Raw genomic sequence first — 12852 nt, 5'->3', positions numbered from 1 at the left:
ATGGGAAAACTGGCTCTGAGGGCATGCTATCAGGAGAGCTGCAATACTTGGGAGAGTGGGCCCCATATACTGCAGGCGCTGCAGGTAAGCCATCACCTGAGGCTATGAATGTGGGAGACCTGGCCCTACCACTCATCTCCTGGGTGGATGAAGGAGAGATATTTTCTTCCCTACTTGAGTAGGTGTCTACTCATCACCTGTGGCAGGCAGGAGACCTGCCTGGGGTCATGAGAGCAGAAGAGCTGGCCCTGTACATCACTAGCTGCAGCTCTCAGGAGAGCGGGCCCTGCACTTTGCCTGGGCAGCATGGTAGAGCTGACCTTCATGATAAGGGTCCAGGTAAGCCAGCCCTGAGGGTGAGTGTGGGAGAGCTGGCCCTGCCACTTGCCTGCCATGCAGTGACATGGATGAGGGAGAGATCACCACTGCCACCACTACCCCTTGCCACCTATGGCAGGCAGGAGAGCTGGCCCCATGGTCATCAGAGAGAAGAGAGGTGGCCCTGTCCCTCATCTGCTGCAGCACTCAGGAGAGCAGACCCTGTACTTTGCCTGGGCAGCACAATGGATGTGGAAGTTGAGGGTGAGCCAGGCTTGAGGGTGTGAGTATCAGAAAGTTGCTTCTTGTCTGCTGGGTGGTGGTGGTGCAAATGAGGGATAGAGCCCTCCTCCCCTCCCTCATCCCTCGATATCTATGGCAGGCAGGAGAGCTGACCATGTCTCTCAATGACTGCAACACTTGAGAAAGCAGGCTGTCACCTTGCCTAGGCAACAGGGTAGAGCTGGCCCTGGTAGCAGGGTTTTGGGTAAGCTAACCCTGAGAGCAGGAGAGCTGAAGAGCAGGTGGGCTGACCAGCTCAGATACCCTCAGGCCCAGATCCAAGACTTTGACTTGGCCTGCTCTAACATTTACCCCATTGATGAACTGCTGGAGAGCATGAAGAAGCAGATCCTACAGACCCAAAACTATAGGGTCTCCATGACACAGGGCAACCACAGGATATCTGAGAGGAGTCCCAGGGAGGGTCCAGTGTTGATAAAGTAGCAGAAGCCAGAGGCCTCATACCAGACCAATGAGTCATTGCAATGAATATTTTGAAATCAAAGTGTGGGCAAAAGGGTATACTGTGGGACACACTGTGACACACTACAACAAACCAAGAAAAAAAAATCTTGTTTGTGGGGGATGTTGCAAGAGGAGGGGGTAGGTACAAGAGGAGGAGGTGAGTGGGGTTGGGGTGGATGAACCAGGAAAAAGTTTTAAAAATTATTCAAAGCCTTAAAAGCAGTAAATGTGGAATTTCTGCTTTGATTTAGGGCTGGAAAAGCAGCAAGCCTGTAAGGACTGGGGTGGTATCTTTGTTATGTTGTATATCAATGGATTTCCTGTAATATGTGGTGTGCGTGATGCATATTTATAGAAGAAAAAATAACAAAAAATAAAAGAAGTAAATGCCTTTGACAATCTGAGATTCCTACTTAGATTTATTTGGAACATGAAAGCGTGTGTTGGTTAGGTGGCAAGATGGAGTTGCATTTTCTTTTTGTTTAAAATAATTAGCTTTGTTATTTGGCAGGTACAGAGTAGTTTACCTTAGAGTCTTCAATAACATCTGCTCATTCTCATGGGAAATAAAAAAGGAGTGTTTCTTATCTCATAACTCAGAAACTAGTCTGATGTCTCATTTTACTTTCAGATTCTTGTCACCAAAACCCCTTTGTGAGCTGCACAGGAGAGAGGTACCCAGACTGCAGGTCAGCAGCAGCTTCAGTCTGAAGAGCCCACTCCACTTCAGTTTCAAATTACAACTTTTATCTTTCAAAGGGTTGGATATTTGCATTGATTCTTTACATTTTAGAGATGGCACACATTTTATTTAGCACCTAAAAAAAGAAGCTGAGCTGGATGTGGCGGCTCGCACCTTCAGTCCCAGCACTGGGGACACAGTAGTAGGATCTCTGTGAATTTAAGACTGGCCTGGTCTACATAGCAAGTTTCAGGCCAATTAGAGTTATAGGGTAACAGAGACTCTGTCCAAAACAAAGTGACCAGATGTACTATTTATTCATTTCAGCCATCCCATAATGAAACACACTGTCGCTGGGATTTGAACATGACGGTACACTTATTGCTTTTTAGGCCTTCCTGGTTTATTCCTAACCCTTGTTAGGGAACTGTTCTATCAGGCACCCAGGAGTCCACGGCTAGTAGACCTGAAGCTTCTGGTATCTGTGACCCATCGATCGATTTAGAAAATACTTCACTGTGGCTACAGCCACAATCACCACATTCAGAGCAAGAACCATGAAGGAAAACAGGTGCAGGCGGCTGACAGGCTGCTTTGAAATTTCTGTTTCATGTATTTGAGGCAGAAGTCCTGAAATTGGAAATAGTTTTAAGCATTAGTATTACAAAATCTTGGTAGTATTCATAATGTCAAGTTATACCCTATGAATCTTATGTGTAAGTTAATAATATGTACTTTCGACTCAATAGAGAGAGATGATTCTCAAACATCTAAATTCATTATATTTAGGTTTTACCTTAGGCCGTTTAATGCTGGACTATCTTTGAGTCTTTCCTATGCAGCCTCTCGGGTTTCAGTGTGCCCAGAAGTAGGTTGTCCTATGTTAACATAATATTGTCTATTTTGGAAAGATAACTTTTTTCCCAAATAGTCTCTGATGTGGGCACTGGCTGACTTTGTTCCTCATTGAGAAGTTTAAAATAGATTATTTCTAATTTAACTATCTGCTCAAACATCTATAACAAGGAACTGGGAAGCTAAAGGAAAGTTGTTTTTAGAAATGAGGTTAGTACACATACATTTTTAAATATATGTACAAATGGCTGTACAAATGACACTGTAGTATCAATGTGCTATCCATATATATGCATATATGATATATATTATATATACATATTATATATAACATATAATGGAGATATTCATCTCGTGTACTTAGTCACTTGTTTGCTAAGACTTCTGTGTTAAATGTCTAAACTGTACATCTCAGGAAACACAGATTTGAGCCACATTTTACAAGCCACGGTGTCCTTAGATCATGAATAGTATGCTCTTGCCTGAATCTCCGCTTGCACTTCGGTCCCTCTTCAGGCGAATTGGTCCTATAACAGAATCAGTCTTCCATTTGTATGAAGGAATATCTCGTTTCCTTCTTGAGACACAGCCTTGATTGCAGCGAGACGTGTCATCATTGGTGTCACAGATCAAAATCTTACACTTGAGATACACAGAGCTTAGATGTTTCAAGAATTTAAAGGCATTAAACTGGAATCTTCCATAGTGCCCAAATAAGGGATATACCTTACAGGTCTCATCTCGACTACATCTGGAACAGAATTTTGGGACAGAATAGAATTTATCACAGCAACTTTTCCATATTTAAATGAGGTGATACAAGCATGTTCAATGTGTGAACCTCTCTAGAAAGATGCCAGTGGTTAGAGCGTTGTGGGTTTGAGCTATGGGGCTGGTTCTGAGAAACGTAATAGTGTTCCTGCTCTGAAATTCCTGGTCCTATGAGCTACCAGAACATAAGCACCTATGCACTTGGGCTCAAACGCCTCTCCCAGCATTCTCTATACTGATGCGTGAATACAGCTGATTGCCCGTCAACTTTTAGAGGAAAAAGATCATGGTGCTTTAAAGAAAAAAAAAAGCTGCAACTTTCCAAGTCTTTGCTAAAAATAGTCAAAACAAATAAGCAAACAAACAAAACAAAAACCGAAACACAAATAGGCCTTTCTAGACAAATTATAAGTGGCTTCTCCCCATTACCATCAAATGTTTTATAGTCACATTTAAAATCCCAGGAATATGGAAAGTTTATCTAAAAATTTTATCATAAATTGTCTGCAGCTAGTGCACAGTAACAAATTTTAAATGATTAAGCTTAATAAAATTCCATACTAGAAAAAAATATATATATATGGAGAGAGACAGAGAGAGATAGAGAGAGACAGAGAGAGGCTGGACATTGTTCAGTCAGTAAAGGGCACATTGTCATGGGAGCCTGAGTTCAGTCCCCACACTCACATACAAGCGTACAAGTCTAGCACACTTGCAATCCCAGTGTTGGGGAGGCAGAGCCAGGACAATGCCTGATTTTTTCTGGCTGACAGCCTACCTGAAACCATAAGCTCTGGGTCCAATGAAAGACCCTATCTCAAAAAATGAGAGGATGAGGGGATGGATCAATGGTTACAGCACCTGTCACGCAAGTTGAGGACCAGGATTTGGATCCTGTTCAGAACCTACATAAAGGCGAGTGTGGTAGGCCACATGTAATTTCAACACTCAGAAGGTGAAGACAGGGAAATCCCCCAAAGCAAGCTGGCTAGACCGAACAGTCTCTGCCAAGTCCTCCGTTCAGCTGAGACACAGAGCCTCAAATAATAAGATGCAGAGTGAGACTCTCAGCATCAACCTCAGGCCTCCACAGATGCACACGCCCATGCATGTGAATACTCACGTATGCCAATACACAAGTGCACATGTGTACATGCACATAGCACACATATATACAAATAAGAAAAAATAATTAAAGATAAGTCAGTTGTCTTTGAGGAAGCCAACTGATGTCAGTCTTTAGCTTCACATGTGCACATGTGCACATTCACCCGCTCACTCGTGACACATACACACATCAGAAAAAAAAGGAAAACAAAAAAAATAATGCTGGGGCAGACACCTAGCAGGTCTGCCCCTGTGTAGACACCATATCTTGAACCTTCCTAGAGCAGCAGATAAGAACCCTCCCCCCACAACCCTAAGCCCCAGAACTGCAACTGAGAGCCTGGGGCACTCTGGACCCATCACCCACCCAAATCCTGCCCCTCCAGAATACCACTCCCCTTCCACTCCTTGCTTGGTCCTTTTGGCTGGGGCAGACACCTAGCAGGTCTGCTCCTATGAAGACATTGTATCCTGAACCATCTTAGAGCAGCGGTGGAACCACTGCACTCAGAGCAGCAGGATTTCAGGATCCCAGAGGCGGACTGAGTCCCAGGAGCTCTTCTACCCAGGAGCTCAGGATCACAGGATCACAGAGACTTCGGGACTCTGAGGAGTTCTGACACAAGCAAGATAACTAAAAAGACAGTCTCCAGTCAGAGACAGTGAGGGCAGGTAGCACTAGAGTTAACCAGATGGCAAAAGGCAAGTGCAAGAATATAAACAACAGAAACCAAAGTTACATGGCATCATCAGAACCCAGTTCTCCCACCACAGCAAGACCTGGACAACACATCACACCAGAAAAGCAGGATTCAGATTTAAAATCACTTCTCATGAGGATGATAGAGGACTTTAAGAAGGACATAAACAATTCCCTTAAAGAAATACAGAAGAACACGAGTAAACAGGTAGAAGCCCTTAAAGAGGAAACACAAAAATCCCTTTAAAAATTGCAAAAGAACACAACCAAACAGGTGAAGGAATTAAACAAAACCATCCAGGATCTCAAAATGGAAGTAGAAACAATAAAGAAATCTCAAAGGGAGACTACCCTGGAGATAGAAAACCTAGAAATCAGGAGTCATAGATGTAAGCATCACCGACAGGATACAAAAGATAAAAGAGAGAATCTCATGTGCAAAAGATACCATGGAAAACATTGGCACAACTGTCAAAGAAAATGCAAAATGCAAAAAGCTCCTAACCCAAAACATCCAGGAAATCCAGGACACAATGAAAAGACCAAACCTGAGGATGATAGATATAGAAGAGAGTGAAGATTCCCAACTTAAAGGGCCAGTAAATATCTTCAACAAAATTATTGAGGAAAACTTCCCTAACCTAAAGAAAGAGATGTCCATGAACATACAAGAAGCCTACAGAACTCCAAATAGACTAGATCAGAAAAGAAATCCCTCCCGTCATATAATAATCAAAACATCAAATGCACAAAACAAAGAAAAAAATACTAAAAGCAGTAAGGGAGGTCAAGTAACCTTATAGGAAGTTCCTTATAGGAAGGCAGACCTATAAGAATTACACAAGACTTCTCACCAGAGACTATAAAAACCAGAAGATCCTGGATTGATATCATACAGACCCTAAGAGAACACAAATGCCAGCCCAGGCTACTATACCCAGCAAAACTCTCAATCACTATAGATGGAGAAACCAAGATATTCCATGACAAAAATCAAATTTACACAATAACTTTCCACAAATCCAGCTCTACAAAGGATAATAGATGGAAAACTACAACAGAAGGGGGGAAACTACAATCTAGAAAAAGCAAGAAAGTAATCTTCCAACAAACTCAAAAAAAAGATAGCTACACAAACATAATTCTACCTTTAATAACTAGAATAACAGGAAGAAACAATCACTTTTCCTTAATATGTCTTAACATCAATGGAATGATGGCTTGAAATAAAGAAAGAAATTAAATAAAGGAAGAAAGAAAGAAAGAAAGAAAGAAAGAAAGAAATTAAAGACTTTTTGGAATTTAATAAAAATGAAGGCTCATCATACCAAAACCTATGGGACACAATGAAAGCAGTGCTAAGAGGAAAACTCATAGCTCTAAATATCTACAAAAAGAAACTGGAGAGAGCATACACTAGCAACTTGATAGCACACCTGAAAGCTCTAGAACAAAAAGAAGCAAATACACCCAAGAGGAGTAGACGGCAGGAAATAATCAAACTCAAGGCTGAAATCAACCAAGTAGAAACAAAAAGAACTATACAAAGTATCAACAAAACCAGGAGCTGGTTCTTTGAGAAAATCAACAAGATAGATAAACCCTTAGCCAGTCTAACCGGAGGGCACAGAGACAGTATCCAAATTAATAAAATTAGAACTGAAAAGGGAAACATAACAATAGAAACTGAGGAAATTCAAAAAATCATCAGATCCTACTACAAAAGCTTATACTCAACAAAACTGGAAAATCTGGATGAAATGGACAATTTTCTAGACAGATACCAGGTACTAAAGTTAAATAAGGAGCAGATAAACCATTTAAACAGTCCCATAATCCCTAAAGAAATAGCAGCAGTCATTAAAAGTCTCCCCACCAAAAAAAGCCCAGGATCAGATGGTTTTAGTGCAGAATTCTATCAAACCTTCAAGGAAGACCTAATACCAATTTTCTTCAAACTATTCCACAAAATAGAAACAGAAGGAACACTACCCAATTCGTTCTATGAAACCACAATCGCGCTCATACATAAACCACACAAAGACCCAATAAAGAAAGAGAACTTCAGGCCAGTCCCCCTTATGAATATCAATGAAAAAATACTCAATAAAATTCTCACAAACCAAATCCAAGAACACATTAAAACAATCATCCAGTGAGAGAAACGAGGGCAAAGCCAGGCATACCAGGAACCCTTCTGGAGGGCGTGGAAGTCTAGGGGTCGACCGTAAGGGGAGGCAGGGGAGCTGGCAGCTGTGTCAGTCTCCTGCGGAGTCACTGGATGATTTTTTAAAGAGAGCTTGGCCTCTTGATCACCCCAACAAAAATTGGCTTTTTCCTAAACCAAGGCCGTCCTTGATATGGCCACTAACATTGGGGAGCCTTCCTTTATGACAATATTACACCCCAAACTGACAAATGGTTGGTAACTTGAACATTTACAAGGGACTAGGATGGCTGTGAGTTAGCCCAATGACGGGATTATTGTAGGTCCACTTCCCAGGGGCCCACCCAATGCAGCAGAAAAGGAGTACGTGGTGCTGGGAGTGGGTGCAGCCTACATGGCCTAAGAGAGGGCTCTCACCCTCCTTTCACTCACCTCAGGGTCCCTTGACGTTGCCCATCGTCGACAGCCTAAAGCCTTCGACCATCGATGTGACTCGTCTCACATCAATGTTTTGGGGTTGTGAACTTGTCTAAGAGCCCCCATAATTAGACATCCAAATTCAAAACTCACATAGTTGGGATTGATCATAAGACTCCTTCTCTAACTAAACAGAGAAGGGGGAGATGCCAGAAGCCAGGACCCTCGCCCTTACCCTCACCCCCTACCTTTCCCCACCTGCACAATGTCCCCCGAAACTTGGCAACTGCAAGATCCTGCTTGGCAACTGCAGATAGACTCAAAGCAGTGTACCATATCTTCTGAAGAATAGCAGGGAGACCATAACTCAAGCAGTGTACCATATCTTCTGAAGAACAGCAGGTAGATCATAATTCAAGGCAGTGTACCGTATAGACCATGACATGTTTCAAGGCAGAGGCCAAGAAGATTCTGTACTTTTCCACCACCTGGCCTCTCTTACCCCCTACCCTTGTAAAACATGCTATAAAAAAGCATTTCGTGTTCAAAAAAATAAAAATAAAATAAAAATAAAAAATAAAAAAAACTCAATAAATAAATAAATAAATAAATATATGGAGGACAATAAATATTTATCAACACCAAAAAAAAAAAAAAAACAATCATCCATCATGATCAAGTAGGCTTTATCCCAGGAATTCAGGGATGGTTCAATATTTGAAAATCTATCAATGTAATCCACTATATAAACAAACTCAAAGGAAAAAAAACCATATAATCATTTCACTAGATGCTGAGAAAGCATTTGACAAAATTCAACATCCCTTCATGGTAAAAGTCTTGGAAAGATCAGGAATTCAAGGCCCCTACCTAAACATAGTAAAAGCAATATACAGCAAACCAGTAGCCAACATCAAACTAAATGGAGAGAAACTTGAAGCAATCCCAATAAAATCAGGGACAAGACAAGGCTGCCCACTCTCTCCCTACCTATTCAATATAGTACTGAAAGTCCTAGCCAGAGCAATTAGACAACAAAAGGAGGTCAAAGGGATACAAATTGGAAAGGAAGCAGTCAAAATTTCACTATTTGCAGATGATATGATAGTATACTTAAGTGATCCCAAAACCTCCACAAGAGAACTCCTAAACCTGATAAACAACTTCAGCAAAGTGGCTGGATATAAAATCAACTCAAACAAATCAGTAGCCTTCCTCTACTTGAAAGATAAACAGGCTGAGAAAGAAATTAGGGAAATGACACCCTTCACAATAGTCACAAGTAAAATACCTTGGTGTGAATCTAACCAAGCAAGTGAAAGATCTGTATGACAAGAATTTTGAAATTGAAGAAGATCTCAGAAGATGGAAAGATCTCCCATGTTCATGGATTGGCAGGATTAATATAGTAAAAATGGCCATCTTGCCGAAAGCAATCTATATATTCAATGCAATCCCCATTAAAATCCCAACTCAATTCTTCACAGAGTTAGAAAGAGAAATTCTCAAATTCATTTGGAATAGCAAAAAACCCAGGATAGTGAAAATTATTCTCAACAATAAAGGAACTTCTGGAGGAATCACCATCCCTGACCTCAAGCTGTACTACAGAGCAATAGTGATAAAAACTACCTGGTATTGGTACAGAGACAGGCAGGAAGATCAATGGAATAGAATTGAAGACCCAGAAAGGAACCCACACACCTATGGTCACTTGATCTTTGACAAAGGAGCTAAAACTGTCCAGTGGAAAAAGGACAGCATTTTCATCGAATGGTGCTGGTTCAACTGGAGGACAACGTGCAGAAGAATGCAAATTGATCCATTCTTATCTCCTTGTACAAATCTTAAGTCCAAGTGGATAAAGGACCTCCACATAAAACCAGATACACTGAAACTAATAGAAGAGAAGGTGGGGAAGAGCCTCGAATACTTGGGCACAGGGAAAAGTTCCTGAACAGGACACCAATGGCTTATGCTCTAAGATCAAAAATTGACAAATGGGACCTCATAAAATTGCAAAGTCTCTGTAAGGCAATTGCAGGACACTGTCAATAGGAAAAAAGGGCAAGCAACAGATTGGGAAAAGATCTTTACCAATCCTTCATCTGATAGAGGGGCTAACATCCAATATATACAAAGAACTCAAGAAAATAGACTCCAGACAACCAAATAACTCTATTAAAAATGGGGTACAGAGCTAAACAATGAATTCTCAAATGAGGAAACTCGAATGGCCAAGAAGCACCTAAAGAAATGTTCAGGAACCTTAGTCATCAGGGAAATGCAAATCAAAACAACCCTGAGATCCCACCTCACACCAGTCAGAATGGCTAAGATCAAAAACTCAGGTGATAGCAGATGCTGGTGAGGATGTGGAAAAAGAGGAACACTCCTCCATTGTTGGTGGGATTGCAAGCTGGTGAAACCACTCTGGAAATCTGTCTGAGGTTCCTCAGAAAATTGGACATAGCATTACCTGAGGACCCAGCTATACCACTCCTGGGCATATACCCAGAAGATGTTCCAACATATAACAAGAACTTATGCTCCACTATGTTCATGAGCCTTATTTATAATAGCCAGAAGCTGGAAAGAACCCAGATGTCCTTCAACAGAGGAATGGATAAAAAAAATGTACATTTACACAATGGAGTACTATTCAGTATTAAAAACAATGAATTTGAGAAATTCATAGGTAAATGGATGGAACTAGAAAATATCATCCTGAATGAGAACACACTCATGGTATTCACTCACTGATAACTGGGTATTAGCTCAGAAGCTCGCAATACCCAAGATTCAACTCACAGACCACATGAAGCTCATGAAGAAGGAAGACTGAGTGGGGTTGCTCTAGTCCTTCTTAGAAGGAGTAACTAAATACTCAAGGGAACAAATATGGAGACAAAGTGTGGGACAGAAACTGAAGGAGGGGCCATCTGGAGACCATTCCACCTGGGTATCCATCCCATGTGCAGTCACCAAAGGTAGACGCTGATGTGGATGTCAGGAAGTGCATGCTGACAGGAGCCTGATATAGCTGTCTCCCTAGAGGTCTGCCAGAATGTGACATATTCAGAGGCGGATGCTCACAGCTAACCATTGAACTGATCATGGGGTTCCCAATGGAGGAGTTAGAGAGAAGACTGAAGGAACTGAAAAGGTTTTCAGCCCCATGAGGAAAGCAACAATACCAACCAACCAGAGCTCCCAAGGTCTAAATCACCAGCCTAGGAGCACATAAGGAGGGACCCATGGCTCCAGCTGTATATGTAGGGGAGAATGGCCTTGTCGGGCATACGTGAGAAAAGAGATCCTTTGTCCCATGAAGGCTGGATGTTCAGTGTCGGGGAATTTGAGGATGAGGAGGTGGGAGTGGGGGGATGGGTGGGAGCACATCCTTATAGAAGCAGGAGGAGGGGGATAGGTTAGGGGGTTCCTGGATGGGGGGGGGAATGGGGTAAGAGGATAACATCTGAAATATAAATAAAATATCCAATTAAAAAGTAATACTGGTAAATACAGAGATCCACTACATACCCGCTGTTGATTAAGTCATAGGTTTGAGATGCAAAGTCAGATGTGGGAGAGGCTCTGCAAGTATCCAGAAACACCACCAGGCCTGGATCCGAGGTGTGCAAAGTGACTTGGACAAAAAGAGTTTGGTTCAAATCTACATAATATGGTGACTCCTGTATAAGATTTTCAAAGGAGCCAGACTCGTAAAGAGCCATGCTGGTGTTGTATTTGCCCAGAACACTTTGATTTTGTATGACATCATCTTCAGTTATATACAGAATCTCCACAGTAGAGTTATACTCCATCTCACACGTCACCACAATCTGGAGATGCTTCTGTCGGGTGATCACAGCAGAAATTGGAGACTTGGTGAAGGTGATTCTGTTGGTATAACTGATTGTGTGGTCCTCTATCTGCAGAATGGGAAGGAATTCAATTTTTTATATTTTAATCCATCAATATATTGCAGAGTATAGAGAAAGATAAGACTTGGTAGCAACTTAAATTCCTTTAGTCGTGAGATAACAGATTTCATGTCAAATACTCTCAACCTTAAATGTGTTTTACTGCAGAGGGACGAGAGTGAAAGATCCAGCTTGTATTCGAAAGACCGAAAGATAGAATTGGGTAGAATTTTCTTTCAATTACATTAACATCATTGCGGAATGCAACTTTCCAGCTCTTTTAAGACTTTAAACTCACCAGATCAGGCATGTTGGCACAGGCTCCTAGGCAGGCTGAGGCAGGAAGATCACAAGTTCAAAGCCCACTTGAGCTACTGCTAGGTCTGGCATGGCCTTAATAAGGACAGAATGACATGGTTCCTGCCCCTGGGACAGAGCCAACAGTGTCAATGGTTGCTGTGGGCATAAGGCTTGCTAGTGTAATAATGCACATATTTTACGTTCCTTCTTCAAGGAACGCCCTCCCTGTTAATGTTAATGACTGTGTGATAATTAGAGATAGCACACGTCTGGGAGGAGAAGGTGTGACTAATGTCTCCCAAAATGATAAACATTGGAATCTTCAGGAACAGCCCTTAAGGCTGTAGAAAAGAACTCTAAAATCATGAGTTCAAACATATATAATTTCTCAAAAAATAAGGACGCAATATGAATCATACGAGGGGCTTCACAGATCTAAAGGAACAGAAGCAGCTGCACTGTGAGTCAACTTGTCAGAAAGATACAAAAGAGATAAATTTAGGGAGTGGTGATTATAGGAGATCCCACTCAACTAAGTTTTTCAGACAGATTCCTGAGTTCAGGGTAGGCCAGGGACAAAGCAGGGGGCGGAGGTTGGGGGAGATAGAGAAATGACAATTTCACGTTGGGGTCCTACCTAGCTAGTTTGTTGTCTGTGTTTAACTGGCAGGCAGATCTCTGAATTCTTTTGCAATGTTAAAGGAAATGTGTGCTTGCTGTCTCCTAAGAATTAAGGGGCTGGAGTCACAAGATTGCTGATTCATAGGATAATCAAGAGGGAACCTGAAGTAAATAACTGGATTGATATGTAAAATGAAAGACTGGGCTTATGATCTGCACATTCTTAGATTTTTGGTTTTTT

The 12852-nt window shown here is 41.7% G+C and overlaps 1 protein-coding gene across 1 annotated transcript in view; it reads right to left on the bottom strand.

The window, feature by feature from the left end:
• Positions 1 to 2045: 2045 nt before the first annotated feature.
• Positions 2046 to 12852, bottom strand: part of Cuzd1 (CUB and zona pellucida like domains 1) — a 20058-nt gene continuing 9251 nt past the window's right edge. The window contains exons 7-9 of the mRNA XM_028772552.1: positions 11308 to 11699; positions 3085 to 3353; positions 2046 to 2377 (exon numbers count right to left, since the gene is read on the bottom strand). Coding sequence (XP_028628385.1) covers positions 2205 to 2377; positions 3085 to 3353; positions 11308 to 11699 — 834 coding nt within the window. The 3' untranslated portion in view covers positions 2046 to 2204. The remainder of the gene's footprint in view (positions 2378 to 3084; positions 3354 to 11307; positions 11700 to 12852) is intronic.

Source organism: Grammomys surdaster, unplaced genomic scaffold (assembly GCF_004785775.1).
Source record: "Grammomys surdaster isolate TR1022 unplaced genomic scaffold, NIH_TR_1.0 214, whole genome shotgun sequence".
Taxonomy (NCBI): domain Eukaryota; kingdom Metazoa; phylum Chordata; class Mammalia; order Rodentia; family Muridae; genus Grammomys; species Grammomys surdaster.
This window is presented reverse-complemented; position numbering and strand designations above follow the sequence as displayed.